General features: G+C 40.6%; 1 protein-coding gene across 1 annotated transcript in view; it reads left to right on the top strand.

Annotated features, from left to right (window-relative positions):
• inpp5f (inositol polyphosphate-5-phosphatase F) overlaps window positions 1-16,253 on the top strand; it is a 145,239-nt gene that overhangs the window by 85,323 nt on the left and 43,663 nt on the right. The window contains exon 4 of the mRNA XM_055646835.1: window positions 13,482-13,610. Coding sequence (XP_055502810.1) covers window positions 13,482-13,610 — 129 coding nt within the window. The remainder of the gene's footprint in view (window positions 1-13,481; window positions 13,611-16,253) is intronic.

The raw sequence follows: 16,253 nt of genomic DNA, 5'->3' as shown, positions 1-16,253 counted from the left end.
TTAATTGACCTTGAGTTTCAACCACACTGTTCAGTCACTTTGACTATTCCTTGCCCCTCAGCATCATCTGAGGTAACCTCAGTCTGAAGAAGGGTCTCGACCCGAAACGTCGCCTACTCCTTTTCTCCATTGATGCTGCCTTCTGCTGAGTTTGTCCAGCATTTTTTGTCTACTTTCATTTATGCCATAAATGTCATGGCTTCATGTACTTTCCTGTCCTGACTATCTTCACACTCTAACAGTAACCTGTAGCTGAATAGTCACTCATTCACCTCGTGATCACTGCCTTAAATTGCTTTCTAGTGCGCCAGTGCCTGAATTTGGATATTATCTCCAAATTGGTTTTCAAATCCCTTCTGCTGCTCCTGGCCTTCTCCATCATTTTTACATCCCTTCAAGTCTTTATATTCCTTGAATTCTGAGCTAGTACAGACTTTGTTGCTTCATCAACAGTAGCTGTGCTTTCAACTCAAGTGCCCAAAGCTCTTGAAATCATTACTTTAATCTCACTCCATTCCTACCTTGCTTTGCTCTTTTAGCTTTAAGACTTGCCCCTCTGCCAGTATTTAACTGTCCCCATTTTAATATGATATGATGTCAAATTTAGTTTGATTACCATATTGTATCCTGCATTACATTTTCGTGAACATTAAACCTTGTGGATTCCACAGTTCTTCATTGAACCTGGTCTTTCCAAAGTTTAAAGTTTGACAAAAAAAAACCCCGTCAGTGAACAAGTTGCTCTACACTTGTACTCCACATGAGGATGGAGCATGAGCAACATTAAATTAATATCTTTTGCACTAGGCATTTAGTCAGTGTATTTCTTGCAATGGAATTGCATTGCAATAATTGGTTTAAGAAGGCTTTTACATCAACATGTCTAAAATAGAAACCGAAAAATAGGTGAAGGAGTAGGCCATTCGACCTTCGTGCCAGCACTACCATTCAATATGATCATGGCTGACCATCTAAAATCAGTATCCTGTTCCTGCGTTTTCCCCATATCCCTTGATGCCTGTAACCCTAAGAGCTAAATCTAACTGCCTCTTGAAAACATCCAGTGAATTTGCCTCCACTGCCTTCTCTGGTAGAGAATTCCACAGATTCACAACTCTCTGGGTGAAGAAGTTTTTCCTCATCTCAGTCCTAAATGGCCTATCCCTTATTTTTAGAGCAGGTAACTGCTGGGGAGTCCATGACTTGCACTAATTAAGCGATTTGTGCGTGGGAACATGTGTTGTAAAATACTATTTTCTACCCTGTACCAACATTTTAGTTTGTATGGTGCCCTCCATAATGTTTGGGACGAAGACCCATCATTTCTTTATTTGCCTCTGTACTTTACAATTTGAGATTTGTAATTCAAAAAAATCGGTGGTTAAAGTGCACTTTGTCAGATTTTATTAAAGGCAATTTTTATACATTTTGGTTTCACCATGTAGAAATTACAGCAGTGTTTATACATAGTGCCCCCCATTTTGGACACAGCGATGTCATGTAAATGAAAGCAGTCATGTTTAGTATTTTGTTGCATATCCTTTGCATGCAATGACTGCTTGAAGTCTGCGATTCATGGACATCACCAGTTACTGGGTGTCTTCTCTGGTGATGCTCTACCAGGCCTGTATTGCAGCCATCTTTAGCTTATGCTTGTTTTGGGGGCTCGTCCCTTTTAGTTTTCTCTTCAGCATATAAAAGGCATGCTCAATTGGGTTCAGATCAGGTGATTGACTTGGCCACTCAAGAATTGACCTTTTATTAGCTATGAAAAACTCCTTTGGTGCTTTAGCAGTATGTTTGGGATCATTGCCTTGCTGTAGAATGAACCGCCTGCCAATGAGTTTTGAGGCATTTGTTTGAGCTTGAGCAGATAGGATGTGTCTATACACTTCAGAGTTCATTATGCTACTACCATCAGCAGTTGTATCATCAATGAAGATAAGTGAGGCAGTACCTTCAGCAGCCATACATGCCCAGGCCATAACACCCCCCACCACCGTGTTTCACAGATGAGGTGGTATGCACTGATCTTGGACAGTTCCTTCTCTCCTCCATATTTTGTTCTTCCCATCACTCTGATATAAGTTAATCTTCGTGTCATCTGTTTACAAGACCTTTTTCCATAACTGTGGTTGCTCTTTTAAGTGCTTCTTTGCAGACTGTAACCTGGCCATCCTATTTTTGCGGCTAACCAGTGGTTTGCATCTTGCAGTGTTGCCTCTGTATTTCTGTTCATGAAGTCTTCTGAGGACAATGGTCATTGACAAATCCACATGAGACTCCTTAAGAGTGTTTCTGATCTGCCAGACAGGTGTTTGGGGATTTATTCTTTATTATAGAGAGAATTCTTCTGTCATCAGCTGTGGAAGTCTTCATAGGCCTGCCAGTCTATTTGCGACTAGTAAGCTCACCAGTGCTTTCTTTCTTCTTAATGATGTTCCAAACATTTGATTTTGGAGTCAATCACATCATCCAGCAGAGCTACCCATGAAATTCTCTCATGCTACTTTAAAGCTCCCAGGTCTCTACCCACCAGGTAATAGTGCCAACCAAGTGAGTAAAAAAAGGTCGTCATGGAAAAAATCGATACATATTTTACTTGTTTAGTCGTAGTAGGTCGGCATGTTAGTCGTATGTAATCGAGGGTAGTCGAAATTAATCGAAGGTAGTCGTAGATTGTCTTCATCATAGTCGAAGGGAGGTCGAAGGAGGCTGTCTTCACTCTCCACGATTCGGTATCCAATTTTCCCGAAGCTTGTGTCGTGGCTAGTCTTCTACATTGTCGAAGGAGGCCTTCAACATGACATTTTTTTCAAACTCCTAAACTCTTCTAAACTCGCCAATTAGGTCGCCCAAGTGGGACAGCCCCTTAACTGTTGATTTTAGTGTGGTTAATAATAAAGCCAGTGGTCAAAACCAGACAGCCCGTGAATCGGTCGAGAGCACAGACTGTTCTTTCAGGCAAATCTGCCTTGAAACTCGGCCATTGAGTTGTGTAATGAATGGTAAAAGCTAATGCTAATGGTGAAAACATGTCATTTAAATAATGTGATAAGCTGAAGCATGGAATAGAAAAGGACGAACCTCTGGAGTAACTCAGCAAGGTCACGTGGGGTAATTCTGTTGGTCCAATCTCTGGCTTTAGCATCTGCGTTTGTGCATTGCTGAGGCGGTAGAGTGCAGATTGGTGTTGTGTTGGAGGGAGAGGTCAACTGTAAAGTTAAACTAAGATTTTAACCATCTTCAGCTGTCTTCTGTGCACGGATCCATAATGCCCCAGTGAGTATTTGGGAGATGATGCACCTGCTGATTTCCCCATGGATGGGAAACTTTCTTGGGGATTTCTAATTATGCACCCAATGGATGATTCTTCTGTAATTGGTAGTGTCTAGATTGAATTAGCACAGGAGAAATACCCATGGCTGGTATGCTGGGATAGTGGTTATTTAACAGGACTAGCCATTTTTAAGCTTGCGCTAATGATGTGGACCAAGGCATCCAAATTTAATCGTGACATCCATCCACTTAAAAATCAATTGATAACCTATTTCAGAGTGGTTGTTGGTTTCATTAATAGCGGCTGTGAAACAGAACATTGTCTGCTGTTAATTCCCAATGTGGCCCATGTTACACTATATTGACTCAATTTCCCCTCTGAAATGGCACGGTGTTGAATCATTGAGTTCTGGAACAGTATGATAGAAAATAGCATGGATCTATCCACTACTGATTCGGACAGATGCACCAGTGGTGGCAGTACAGTTGGAGTGGCAATTGGATTTATTAACATTTGAAGTGGAGCATGTAAAGTCTGATCATATCAACGTAAATACAGATGTAAATAGAAGCACTAAATGCTTCCCTCACTCAGCTGATGAATTGATGGCACTCCATATTGAATTCCACTTGGAAGAAATTCAAAGGGCAGCAAGGATACAGTATGTCGTCTATAGTATGGAATAAATGGGTCATTGCCTCAGACTGATTGAACTGGTTTAGTCCAGAAGGACATTGCTATAAGGTTAGGGCTGTGGCTGCTGGTGAGAGAGCCAACGCAACTGAGGAAAAGCAACCTAATTTTAATTTTACACTTGCGGAACCATCTCCCAACAAAATTTGTTTACAGAAGGGTGTGTTCTAGTACACTAGAACCGCAACGAGTGCCTAAAAATGATGAGCAATTGTGTAATAATCAGGAAAGTACCAAGTTATTTGCAAAACGATGTGATCCCACATCCATTGGATCAGATCCAGTTTGGTTTCCTGCTGTAGCTCGTTGTGAATGGTGAGGACCAGGATGCTGGGAGAGGAAAAGGGGCATTGGACAATGGAGTGTGTCGGCTCCTTGCAGGGTAAGGAGTTACAAGAATATTTCTGAACTTAACGAGTCTGCATTTTGTGGCTCCAAACCCTCTGCCTTACAATCGGTCACTTCAAGGGATAGGTAATATGTACTGACCTTGCTGCTGCTGGCCACGTCCACTGAAATAAACTAAACTAAATAGACTTTGGAGATACGGTGTGGAAACAGGTTCTTTGGCCCACTGATTCCGCTCCAACCAGCGATCACCCCCCCTATGCTCTATTCTATACATTAGGGATAATTTACAATTTTTCCCAAAGCCAATTAACCTACAAACCTATACGTTTGAAGCGTAGGTGGAAACTGGAGCACCCAGAGGAAACCCACGCGGCTACAGGGAGAATGTACAAACTCCATACAAGCAGCACCCGTAGTCGGGGTCAAACCCGGGTCTCTGGCGCTGCAAGGCAGCAACTCTCCCACTGCGCCACTGTGCTGCCCCATGCTCCTCTTTGAGTTTGCTGGAGATGATTTGTGCAGGATGTTATATTCAAATTCAGCAGAGAAAATGTGGAGGATAAATAGCGGCACCTTTACTAATGGGAAGAAGGGAGATAATTGGGTAACCTCCCCCATCAATCCCGCCTGGTCACTGCTACTGTAGGTAATGGCAGTAATTATACACTTTCTGCTACAGTTTGTGAAAAATCTGTCCGTCTCTGACCCATTGACAGAATAAACTCTGTGGATGAGAGACTACTCATGTTTATAAATTGATTAATATAATCCACAAAGGTGTAGTGTTTTCCTACTTAATAGTAGGTGAGTGCTCAAGGGCTTTTCTTTGCTTCATGTTGTGTTCAATTGTTTTCGAGACGAGCTGTTTTTAATTCAACTCGAATAGTTAATTCTTTCATACAAGAATCGTTTTTTTCAAACCACCTTCAGAATATTTTAATTTGCCACATCCCATGGCATCTGTGCTTTTTGTATATAGGTTTCCTTGGTACTGAGGTATTAACCGTCAGAATGTCGGACTAATTAATGGTGCAATTGCTCAAGGGAAAATAGTTTGTGCTGCACACAGCAAAGTGGCGTTGCTTGAACAAGGAAGCATCTTTCCTTCCTCATCAAACCTATTCCTGCTCCTTGGTGAACAATGGAATCATTTTTGTTTTATGCTGAAACATGATTAAAGATCTATTACTAATCAACCAACCTTTCCATTTGAAGGAGTGGATTTTTGCTGCTTTAGTCAAGTTTATTTTGTATTACATGAGGCATTAGCAGTGGATAATGCACCTTGTAATCCCTTTGAATGAGTTATGATGTGTAATGAATGGGTTGATTGAAAAAAAAGACACCTTTAATAATATCACAAATAGCAGTGTATATGTTTTTTCATTACCAGGACATAAATAAAATGTAGTTCAAACTGGGAAGAACAATTGTATTTTCAGTTCATGCTCGTTTTTTTTTCATAGCATTGGATGCTATTCAGCAGAAGAACTGCAGTAGTTTAATGAAACAGTTCACCACCATCTTGAAATGTCGGGCATTGGCAATAAATAGTAGTTTTGCTTGCCAACATGTCAAAATGAACAAAAAGCTATTTTGCACACCCATTTTCACTGTGGTCAGATAGAATTAAAATGAGCTGGAGTATGTATCCACCTGGGAAAGGGAACCATCATGAACATTTCAGCATCTACAAGTTAAAATGGAAATCGCTGGTCTTGGATTCATTGAGCTGTGCACGCATTGACCCTAGAAATTAGATGGCTTCTACCAGACACAAGATCCTAACTTGTTTACAATTTAAGCATGCAACTAATCACCTTGGCTTCATTGTTCCATTACCCATCCATCAAATTCATCTTGTTTTCCAAAGCAGCGGAGAATCACACATCCGGTGCTTCAGCAGAAAGCAAACTGCACGCTCAGCCAAATTGTGCAGTGATGCATTGAACCCTAAAGAATCCTTGGCGTGAACAATTTAACTTGCAAGCTACAGTCCAAATCAACATAATTCGGAAAGCAAGAGAACATGAGATTAAGCATAATTGAAGGTAGGCACAAAAAGCTGTAGTACCTCAGCGGGTCAGACAACATCTCTGGAGAAAAGGAATAGATGAGGTTTCGGGTCAAGATCCTTCAGTTTTCTGTCCTGCCTGCAGTCCAACCCCAATATTTGGTTTGTTCCACAATTTAAATGTGGTCTTGCATAGCAACAAGAGTGAGAAAATTGATTTTTCAAGTGTCCTTGTTTGTGCATTTTCCCCATACAAAGGGCATCTGGCTGAATCATATTTGTACCTTTTGTACATAGATTTCCTGTCATCAATTGTGGTTCAAAATTCTGCTCACAGCTCTCTAATTGACCTGATTTAGGGTTTTATTGGTTCATTATTGCGTTTCAGCTTTTCAGTTTCAGAATGGCAGGCAGTGACTAGTGGTGGGACCACAAGGCTTGGTGCTGGGAACGCAGTTATTTACAATATGCATTAATGATTTAGATGAACAAATTAAAAGTAACATTAGCAAATTTGCACTTGACACAAAGCTGGGTGGTAATGTGAACTATGAAGAGGATGCTATGAGTATGAAGGGTGACTTGGACAGGTTGGGTGAGTGGGCAGATGCATGGCGGATACAGTATAATGTGGATAAATGTGAGGTTATCCACTTTGGTGGCAAGAATGTGTAGGAAGATTATTATCTGAATGGTGTTGGGTTAGCAAAAGGGAAATATTTGTTTATTGAGTAGGCGTGCATGTGTATATATACACACTAAACTCTTTTTTTCTCCATTATGTACTATGTTTGCATATTCTGTTGTGCTGCAGCAAACAAGAATTTAATTGCCCTATCTGGGCCATATGATAATAAAACACCCTTGACTCTTAAAGAATGAGACCTGGGTGTCCTTGTACATCAGTCACTGAAAGTGAGCATGAAGGTACAACAGGCAGTGAAGAAAGCTAATGGCATGTTGGCCTTCATAATGAGAGGAGTTGAGTATAGGAGCAAAGAGGTCCTTCTACATTTGTACAGGGCCCTGGTGAGATCACACCTGGGGTATTGTGTGCAGTTTTGGTCTCCTAATTTCAGAAAGGACATTGTTATTGAGGGAGTGCAGCATAGGTTCACAAGATTAATTCCTGGCATGGCGGGACTGTCGTATGATGAAAGAATGGAGCAACTGGGCTTGTATTCACTGGAATTTAGGATGAGAGGGCATCTTATAGAAACACATAGAATTATTAAGGGATTGGGCCCGCTAGATGCAGGAAACGTGTTCCCGATGTTGGGAGAGTCCAGAACCAGGGGCCATAGTTTGAGAATAAGGGGTAGGCCATTTATAACTGAGATGAGGAAACACTTTTTCACTCAGAGAGTTGTGAATCTGTGAAATTCTCTGCCTCAGAAGGCAGAGGAGACCAATTCACTGGATGCATTCAAAAGAGAGATAGATAGAGCTCTTAGTGCTTGCGGGATCAAGGGGTATGGGGAGAAGGCAGGAACGGGTTACTGATGGTGGATGATCAGCCATGATCACATTGAAAGCACAACAGAATATGCAAATGCACCTATTGTCTATGTATCTACCCCTAATAGATAACATTAGCAGACCATTAGCATTCTTATTTCAAAAGTGGAATTATTGGCCTGTGGTGCTTTTTAAAAATGTTTTGTGATCCTACGTTAATGAGGCCTCAACGACATGTCACGCTCCACTCTAAATAAAATGTCAGTTGTCGAACCGAAATGTAAACCCACACATGTGATGTGAGTTAATATATGGCTGGTGGAAGTGAACATTCCGCCTTTGCCAAACATAACTGCAAATGTTTGTTGGGCTTTTAAAGTTATTCCTCAGTCTTTTGTTATCTGCAGACTTTAGCACTGCTACTTCAAATGTGTATCCAAATTATTCATATCTAGAATACGTAAATAGATATCAGAATAAATAGAATCAGGGCTAACCTGAATCTGTCTGAGCTGATTCCATTATGCCACAAACCATTTGTAAACCCTCTGGAAAAATTGTCCTCCCTTCTGTCTTCTTCCCTTGATTGATTTTCTCAAGATTCTAGACTTATCTGCATGGCTCCTTATCAGAGGTCTACCTTATAAACCACCTTGACTACATCTTTCCCCATCCCCTATGCATGAACTCCTAAAATAATTAAATGGAATATTTTAAATGTAATCATCTCTGTTGAAATTTGTCTGACAGTTTATTTCCTGTCTTTAAGCGTAACATGAATTGTTGGGTGGGCAAGTACATCATTCTCCCGTAATGGCAATGACCCGTAAGCCCATTGAGTCTGTCGATTGGTTATTGCATGTGAACCAATCAGAGTAATGTACTACCACTAACTCCGCCTTACTGTACACTTTATATTAACACTCACGTAGCTACACCAGTGGTAGAGATGAACTAACAATAGATTGTACTACACCATCATGACTGATGATTAAAGCTGACTTTGAACACCAGACTGTGTCTGTACAGTTGTCTACAGAGTCCATCCAAATAGCAAGCACCAATGTACACTAATTCTTGCATTTCCATTAAATGCTTCCAGATTGTAATGCTGCCACGCCACTTGCGCACCAGGGCAATTTTACAATGTCCAATTAATCCACCAACCCACATCTTTGAAATGGGAGGAAACTGAAGGACCCAGAGGAAACCCACGTGTACATGGAGAATATGCAAACTCTACACAAGCAACCACAGAGATCAGGATTCAACTGGTTGCTGGAAGGGGAAAATATTTAATTGGAATATGAGGGGTAACTTTTTCACACAAAGGGTGGTGAGTGTATGGAACATGCTGCCAGAGGAGGTAGTTGAGGCAGAGACTATCCCAACATTTAAGAAACAGGCAGGTACATGGATAGGACAGGTCTGGAGGGATATGGACCACGCAGGCAGGTAGGATTAGTGTAGATGGGACATTTTGACCGGTGTGGGAAAGTTGGGCTGAAGGGCCTGTTTCCACACTCTGTCACTCTAGGAGTTGCCATGGTATATTTAACGTAACGAGAGGCCAATTGCCCAATCATCTGGATCATAAGGCCAGTAACACTTATTCATCAGGTTGCTGTACTTCAATATACAGTAATTTTGTATCAATTTGTCTTGCAGTGAAGTTGTTCCTCTGAAATGCCACCGTAGGTTAGTTAAACACGTTAAACCTAGAGTGCCTCATCAGTTGCCATTTATTGTGAAGAAAGTCAGGGGAGTATCAACATTCTACATTCAGAATACTTTCATTTTAGGACCTTTTGTGCCTTTTAAAGAATATCCCACTGAACTGCCCTTGAAGTATGGTAAGAAATGAGGTGGCCAATTTGTGCACAGAAATGCCTTCAAGCTGCAATATTGTAATGACCAGATAATCTATAGTGAAGTTAGAGAATGTAGCTTGTAGAGTTGCTGCTTTACAGTGCAAGATACCCAGGTTCGCTCCAGACCTCGAGTGGAGTTTGTACATTCTCCCTATGGCTGAGGGTTTCCTCTGGGTGCTCCGGTTTCCTCCCACATCCCAAAGACGTGCAGGTTTGTAGATTAATTGGCCTTAATGTGTAGGGGATAAGAAGGTGGGATGATGTGTGAATGAGAGATCGATTGTCAGTTTCCATGCTGCAATCTATTAAAAAATACTAAATTACATTTCTAAAAGATGTCTACAATGGATTGCTAATGATTCAGTTACATTTTTTTAATGCTGATTGACTTTTTAAAAATTGAATGTAAGTGCACCTTTAAAATCTATGAGGCAAAAGTCATTAAATGAGTCGCCTTGAGTGACTTGACTCTCTTGGTAGAAATACTGAACAAACTTCCTCCATTTTGTTTCCACCTGAAAATGCTTTGATGGAAGCAAAGGAGGTTGCACCTTTTTCATGGGCAAGTGGGAACTTGTCTTGATGGCAGCCATAATGCAGGTATCCCATGTCAATTTAGTGAGTCACCAGGCTCCTGTGTCTTAAATCAAATGTGTGCTTTTATCTTTAAATCCGATATCAAGTTGAGAACTAAGATTCAGTATTCTTTATACCATAATCGTAAACTTTATTTGTCAATGGGATAGGCAGTGTAAGCTTTGTATTCTGCAGAAACTAGGAACTGCAGATGCTGGTGAACACACAAAAGGACACAGTGCTGGAGTAACATGGATGGGTGACATTTTGGGTCGAGACCTTCAGCTTTGTATTCTGATCGGCTGCACCAATGATTATCTATACTGCACTTTACATGATATCACAGTTAAGGTAATTTAATATAAAATTATACAAATATAGGTCTTTGTGTGCAATTACCACATGTAGGACAGACTGAATTTTGGTTTTATGCTTGTAACAATCTCCAGAGAAATGCAGTGACATAATTATGGTACTAGGCTACACTTAAGGGGCTGTCCCACTTGGGCGACCTAATCTGCGGGTTCTGGCGAGTTTGTCCTCGACTGATACTCGCAGCATGGTCGACACGAGGCCGTAGGAGGTTTTTGTAACTCTCCTTCATGCTCGAGAGTAGTCCCTGTGTACTCGAGGCCTCAGCTAGGTCGCGGCTTATTTTTCAATATGTTACTAGCCCGCTAGTAAAAAAAAAAGGCCACCATGGAAAAAATCAATGCTTTTTTTTACTCGTACGATTAGTCGTTGTAGGTCGGCATGTTAGTCGTAGGTAATCGAGGGTAGTCGAAGGTAGTCGTAGATAGTCTTCATCATAGTCGAAGGAGATTGAAGGAGGTCAGCTTCACTCTCCACTATTCGGTGTCCAATTTTCCCATAGCTAGTCGAAGCTAAGGAGGTCTTCAACATAGTCGAAGGAGGTCTTCAACATAGTCGAAGGAGGTCTTCAACATGACATTTTTTTTTAAAAACTCTCCTAAACTCTTCTAAACTCGCCCAGGTGGGACATCCTCTTAACAATTTAGATAGATTGTGAAAAAAAGTGACGGACAACTAATTCATTGAAAAATAACATTGAAACTATTCAATTGTCAAAACATCTAACTGGTTCACTATATATTCTTAATGGAATGAAATGTGTAATTCTTAGTAATTTTGTCTGTGTGGGATTCTAGTTGAAGACCAACATGGTTGATTGACTCTTAACTGACCAAACTCGCCATCCCATTGCCAGAGCAAATGAAATTATTCCTTTATCCAGAGGAAGAATTTTTTACAAAAAGGATGTTTTTGACAGCAAGTAAACTGTTGCTGAGCGGAGCAAAGTGAAGTTGGCTAAGAATTGCTATTGGGGATATTTGGTTTCTGGGAGTTACAAATTTGCTATAGTCCGATTAACTTGCATTTAATTGCAAATAATTTAGAAAAGTCATTTAGTAAATCAAAGCATTTGATTTCTGTTTCTAACACAATATCTTGTTGTATACTATGCTACAAAAACAAGGATTTTGACCCGAAACATCACCTTTTCCATTTCTCCAGAGATGCTTCCTGACCCACTGAGTTACTCCAGCACCTTGTGCCTTTCTATGGAATCGGAACACTCTGCTAAACTTTTAAATCCTGATTTAATTTAATGAACTACCTTTTCTACCTAAAATCAGCCGGATTCATGAGTAATTTGTCATTGTCAATCTCGCACCCATCCCATCTCATTTTTTTCCAATTCTTTCAAAAATGTGTCAGTATTTGAGGGAACCGCACAGCTGATTTGTTTAGTCAACTTAGTACTGCAGCCTGAAGACACAGGGAGGGAGTGACTCACCAGCTGGTTGGTTACAGTCCATAATATTTACTGCTTGAGGTTTATCTTGTGAATTATAGTGTTCTTAGCGCCAGTGGTCATGTTGTTCCACAACATGATCTACCTTGATTGAGTGTTCTTTTATCTTGGAAGATACTGTTTCAACAGTGGTAGCAATATATTTAATGGCCTTAAACTCTATTCCAAATCATTTGATCCAAACTATCCTCCCCGCTACCTTTACTATAAAGCAAGTAAGGAGAGTGAAGTTTTAAGTAGAAATGAAGAACTGCAGATGCTGGAGTAGCTCAGCTAGTCAAGCAGCATCTCAGGAGAACATGGGTAGGGTACATTTCGGGTGGGGGGCCTTTTTGTGAAGCGGTCTGAAGAGGGATCCTAACCTGGAACGTCATCTATCCACGTTCTCATGGGATGCTACCTGACCCGCTGATCTTGCTCCAGCACTCCAGTTTCTTTTTGGAGTCATCCCAGATGATATTTCACTATCTAAATATGTTCCTCTCCTATACTATTCATATTTACCTCTTAAATAGTTTCTTGTTATTTGTGGGCTAAAGCTGGAGTTGCTTATTCCAGGTACTACTGCTGTTGAAAATGGATTGGAGTGAATCTGAAATATTTAGATTAGAGATACAGCGTGGGAACAGGCCTACCGTTCTGCGCTGACCAGCGATCCCCACACATTAATACTATCGTACACCCACTAGGGACAATTTTTGCATTTACCAAGCCAATTAACCTACACAGACAAGTGGGTAGAAATTAAATCAAATGAGGTATTAACTTGAGATCAAGTCCACTGAAATAAAGGACATGTTGGTAATTAATAAATTGTGAGCTATTTGATATTGAAGACGGGAAATTGGAGTTAATCCTTTGGATTAGCTGCCCGATCATGAATTTCAGATAATCCGTTTTACGGCTGTTCAGAAATCCCTGGGGATTGGCATCTTGCTGGTGGCCACATTTCCTTCTGTGCCAGGGTCAAGGATCCCCACGATCGCTAGGGCCACGGGTGCCCCTGATCCCTGGTGGGGTGCTGAGTTTGCTGTCATATTTATTATACTCTGTAATATAGAAAGAGAATCAGAAGTGAGATGGAGTAATATTTGGAATAACATTCAGTAGTCCAGAAAACCTGCCAATCCAGCACCACCAAATTCCAACGTTTATAGGATTAACGATTTTGCTATATGCAGTTATTTATTAATCTGTCAATTTTGGATGTATTGGATCTGGCATAGGAGAAATGCGAATGTCATGAAGGATTGCCTTCATTTTCGGAGCTGTGCAAGGCACTGCAGCTGGAAGGATTGAAGTTGTGGAGTCATCAGAAAACTGCCAGATTTGACTGATTCACTGTCGCCTTAAAAAGAGTGCATCAAGAAGATGAATATTTACTCTTCATTTCATTTACAGCTCTGCAAGAAACATCATTTTGGTATAAACAAAACTGAGAAGATTACCCAGTCTCCAGATGACTCCAAGTTTTTGCTCAAGACATTTAGTCAAATGAAGTGTAATGTGGCTGTTCCAATCAAGAAAAAGGTGAGTGGATGTTTCAATGAATCATCCTGAAGTGTTGGCCTTGTGGTGCTTGGCACCTGTAGTACTTACATTCTTCTGTTTGCAGACCCTGGTGGTTAAGGGCAACATACTTTTACCTGAGTAATGGTCAAGTGTTAACCAGGGTTGAAATGTACAATAATTGGTAACTACTCGTTGTAGCAATTTTTTAGACTAGAACATAGAACGGTACTGCACAGCAACAGGCCCTTTGGCCCACAATGTCTGGGTTGAACATGATGCACCGTGACTAATTTTCTTGTTGGCCTCTGCAGTAATGCAACATTTCCTTTTTGCTGAATATCACCTTGATCATCACTTATTTCACTGTGTCTGTTATGTTCTTTTATGCTGTCTGTTATGCTCTTTACAAAAAAAAGCAGTCCAAGTTATAAAATAAGATATAAAAACAGAAAATGCTGGGACACTGTAGGAGCAGAAATAGTTCACATTTCAAGTCAGAAACCTTTAGTTTTGGTGAAGGGTTCAAACATGAAATGTTCCCATTTTTCATTTCAGATGTTGACCCGTTGAATATTTCCAACACTTCAAGTTATATACAGTTTTTAAACTTTATTGTTTAATTTGAGAATTGATTGCCTTTTTAAGCAGAGCAGGTTTATTTTCAAATTTCTGTCACTTATAATAGTGTAAAAGGTTACACTTAATTCAATTTAGTTTGTTCATGTGATAGGAGCAGAATTAGGGCATTCGGCCCATCAAGTCTACTCCACCATTCAATCATGGCTGATCTATCTCTCCTTCCTAACCCCATTCTCCTGCTTTCTCTCCATACACCCATACTAATCAATTATTTTCACATGTACCGAGGCACTGAGTGACTGAATTGCTCGTATCAGCCTGCCTCATGTTAAACCTCACAAGGAGCCCCTCTAAACCAAGCCCTGGGGTGATCCACTTCTGTGAGGACTTACAGAAGGAAGGGGTTTGTGTCAGCCCCTCCATGTGGCAGCAGAGAGTGTACAACATTGCGCAGCCCAAGCAGATATCTTTTTATTAAAAGTAAAAGGGGGGTACATATCTGTGGTGAACAAGGGGTGTTAAAACAAATTGGCACTCTGCAACACAGTCAGGGTATTGCAGGGCTGATTTGCAGCTGTAAGCAAGGGAATGCAATTGATATCAATCTTGGTCGTTTTATTTTGAACTATTTTGGTGCTGTGTTCATCATGGGAATTGCTGAGCTTGTGGCTGTACTCTGAGCAGAGATCTAATGGCTCCCCTGTAGGTGACAGGTGGGGAGTGATCGTACAAGAACATTTTCATGAGACAGCAGCAACAATTGATCTCCCCAGCAGGTAATTTCAGCAAATTGGCTGAGCGTCTCTCTCTGTTGCTGGTTGTCCAGCATCCACTGAATGTAATCCAGCTGCTGATTAGAAAACCCAACCCTGGCAACATCTTTCATGAACCAGGCAAACCTGGTCTAAGTGTTAAAAGAGACATTGTTGAAATCTTTTCATTGAGCTTTGCTATTTTTGAAGAAGTGGTGCTGCTTGTTAACATTGAACAGATTTCTGTGCAGGCTTGATGGAAATGGAGTGAGAAATACCATCTTTCGGCAATCACACGGAAGTCAGTGTTTGGCCATTAAGGCACATCTGTTGCCAGAGTTTTTAAGTTGGATTGTAGACCCATTCTTTTTGTGGAATTGACAAAGGAGCCTTGGCCAAATACCAACTCTTAGGATGGATGGAATGAAAATTAGCCCAACCAGCAGATAAAACTCATTGCTAATTGCAATGAAATGAAGTTCAGCCAAACCTCAATCTAGTGATACGAACATTTTACTTTGGAATTGTTGACTTGGCATTTCGAAGGAATGCTTGTGTTTTGATTGACGTGGCACTGGCTTTTTGACAGTAAGGGGGCGAGTGCTTGTCTTGGCCACTGATAATCAAATCCAGACCTTGTCCAAATATCGTCCCCTGTCCCTTCTCACGTAAGCTTTTCCACTCACCACAATATCTTGTAACATCAAAATATAGGTAAGATGCTGATACATTTTCACATAATCCCAGACGGTGGACCATACTTTTGTTTACTGATTAGTATATTTATTAATCTGCCGTGTTATAATTGGCAGATAGAGCTAGGTTCGTGGACTTCAATGAATGTGTCTTCTGATATGGATAACTTTCATTATTAAAATACTTAACAGTGACTCACAAAATGTAATTAAGTTTCTGCCTTAAGTATATTCCAGGTACTCATCTTTCACCATGTCACCTTTGAGTTTTTCTGCATTTAGGGAATGGTTCTAAACTTTGAGAAACATGCTTTAGTGATCCCTAGCAACTTTCTTTTATTTACTTAACGTTTAAGAAAAAACTGCAGATGCTGGAAAAATCAAAGGTAGACAAAAATGCTGGAGAAACTCAGCGGGTGAGGCAGAATCTATGGAGCGAAGGAATAGGCGACGTTTCAGGTCGAGACCCTTCTTCATTTTATTTAGTTTTATTTACTGTTGCTTTATATATTTGTTGATTCTGGGCTAAAAGGGTACATTTTTTTTCATATATGATGACAATGACAATGACAGATTACAACGCCCGGAGCTCTTTTTCTATTATAAGATAAATTACTGAGCACCCTCCTCCCCAT

Source organism: Leucoraja erinacea, chromosome 15 (genome assembly GCF_028641065.1).
Source record: "Leucoraja erinacea ecotype New England chromosome 15, Leri_hhj_1, whole genome shotgun sequence".
NCBI lineage: Eukaryota > Metazoa > Chordata > Chondrichthyes > Rajiformes > Rajidae > Leucoraja > Leucoraja erinaceus.
Note: the sequence above shows the minus strand (reverse complement) of the source record. Positions and strands in the feature narration are given on the sequence as shown.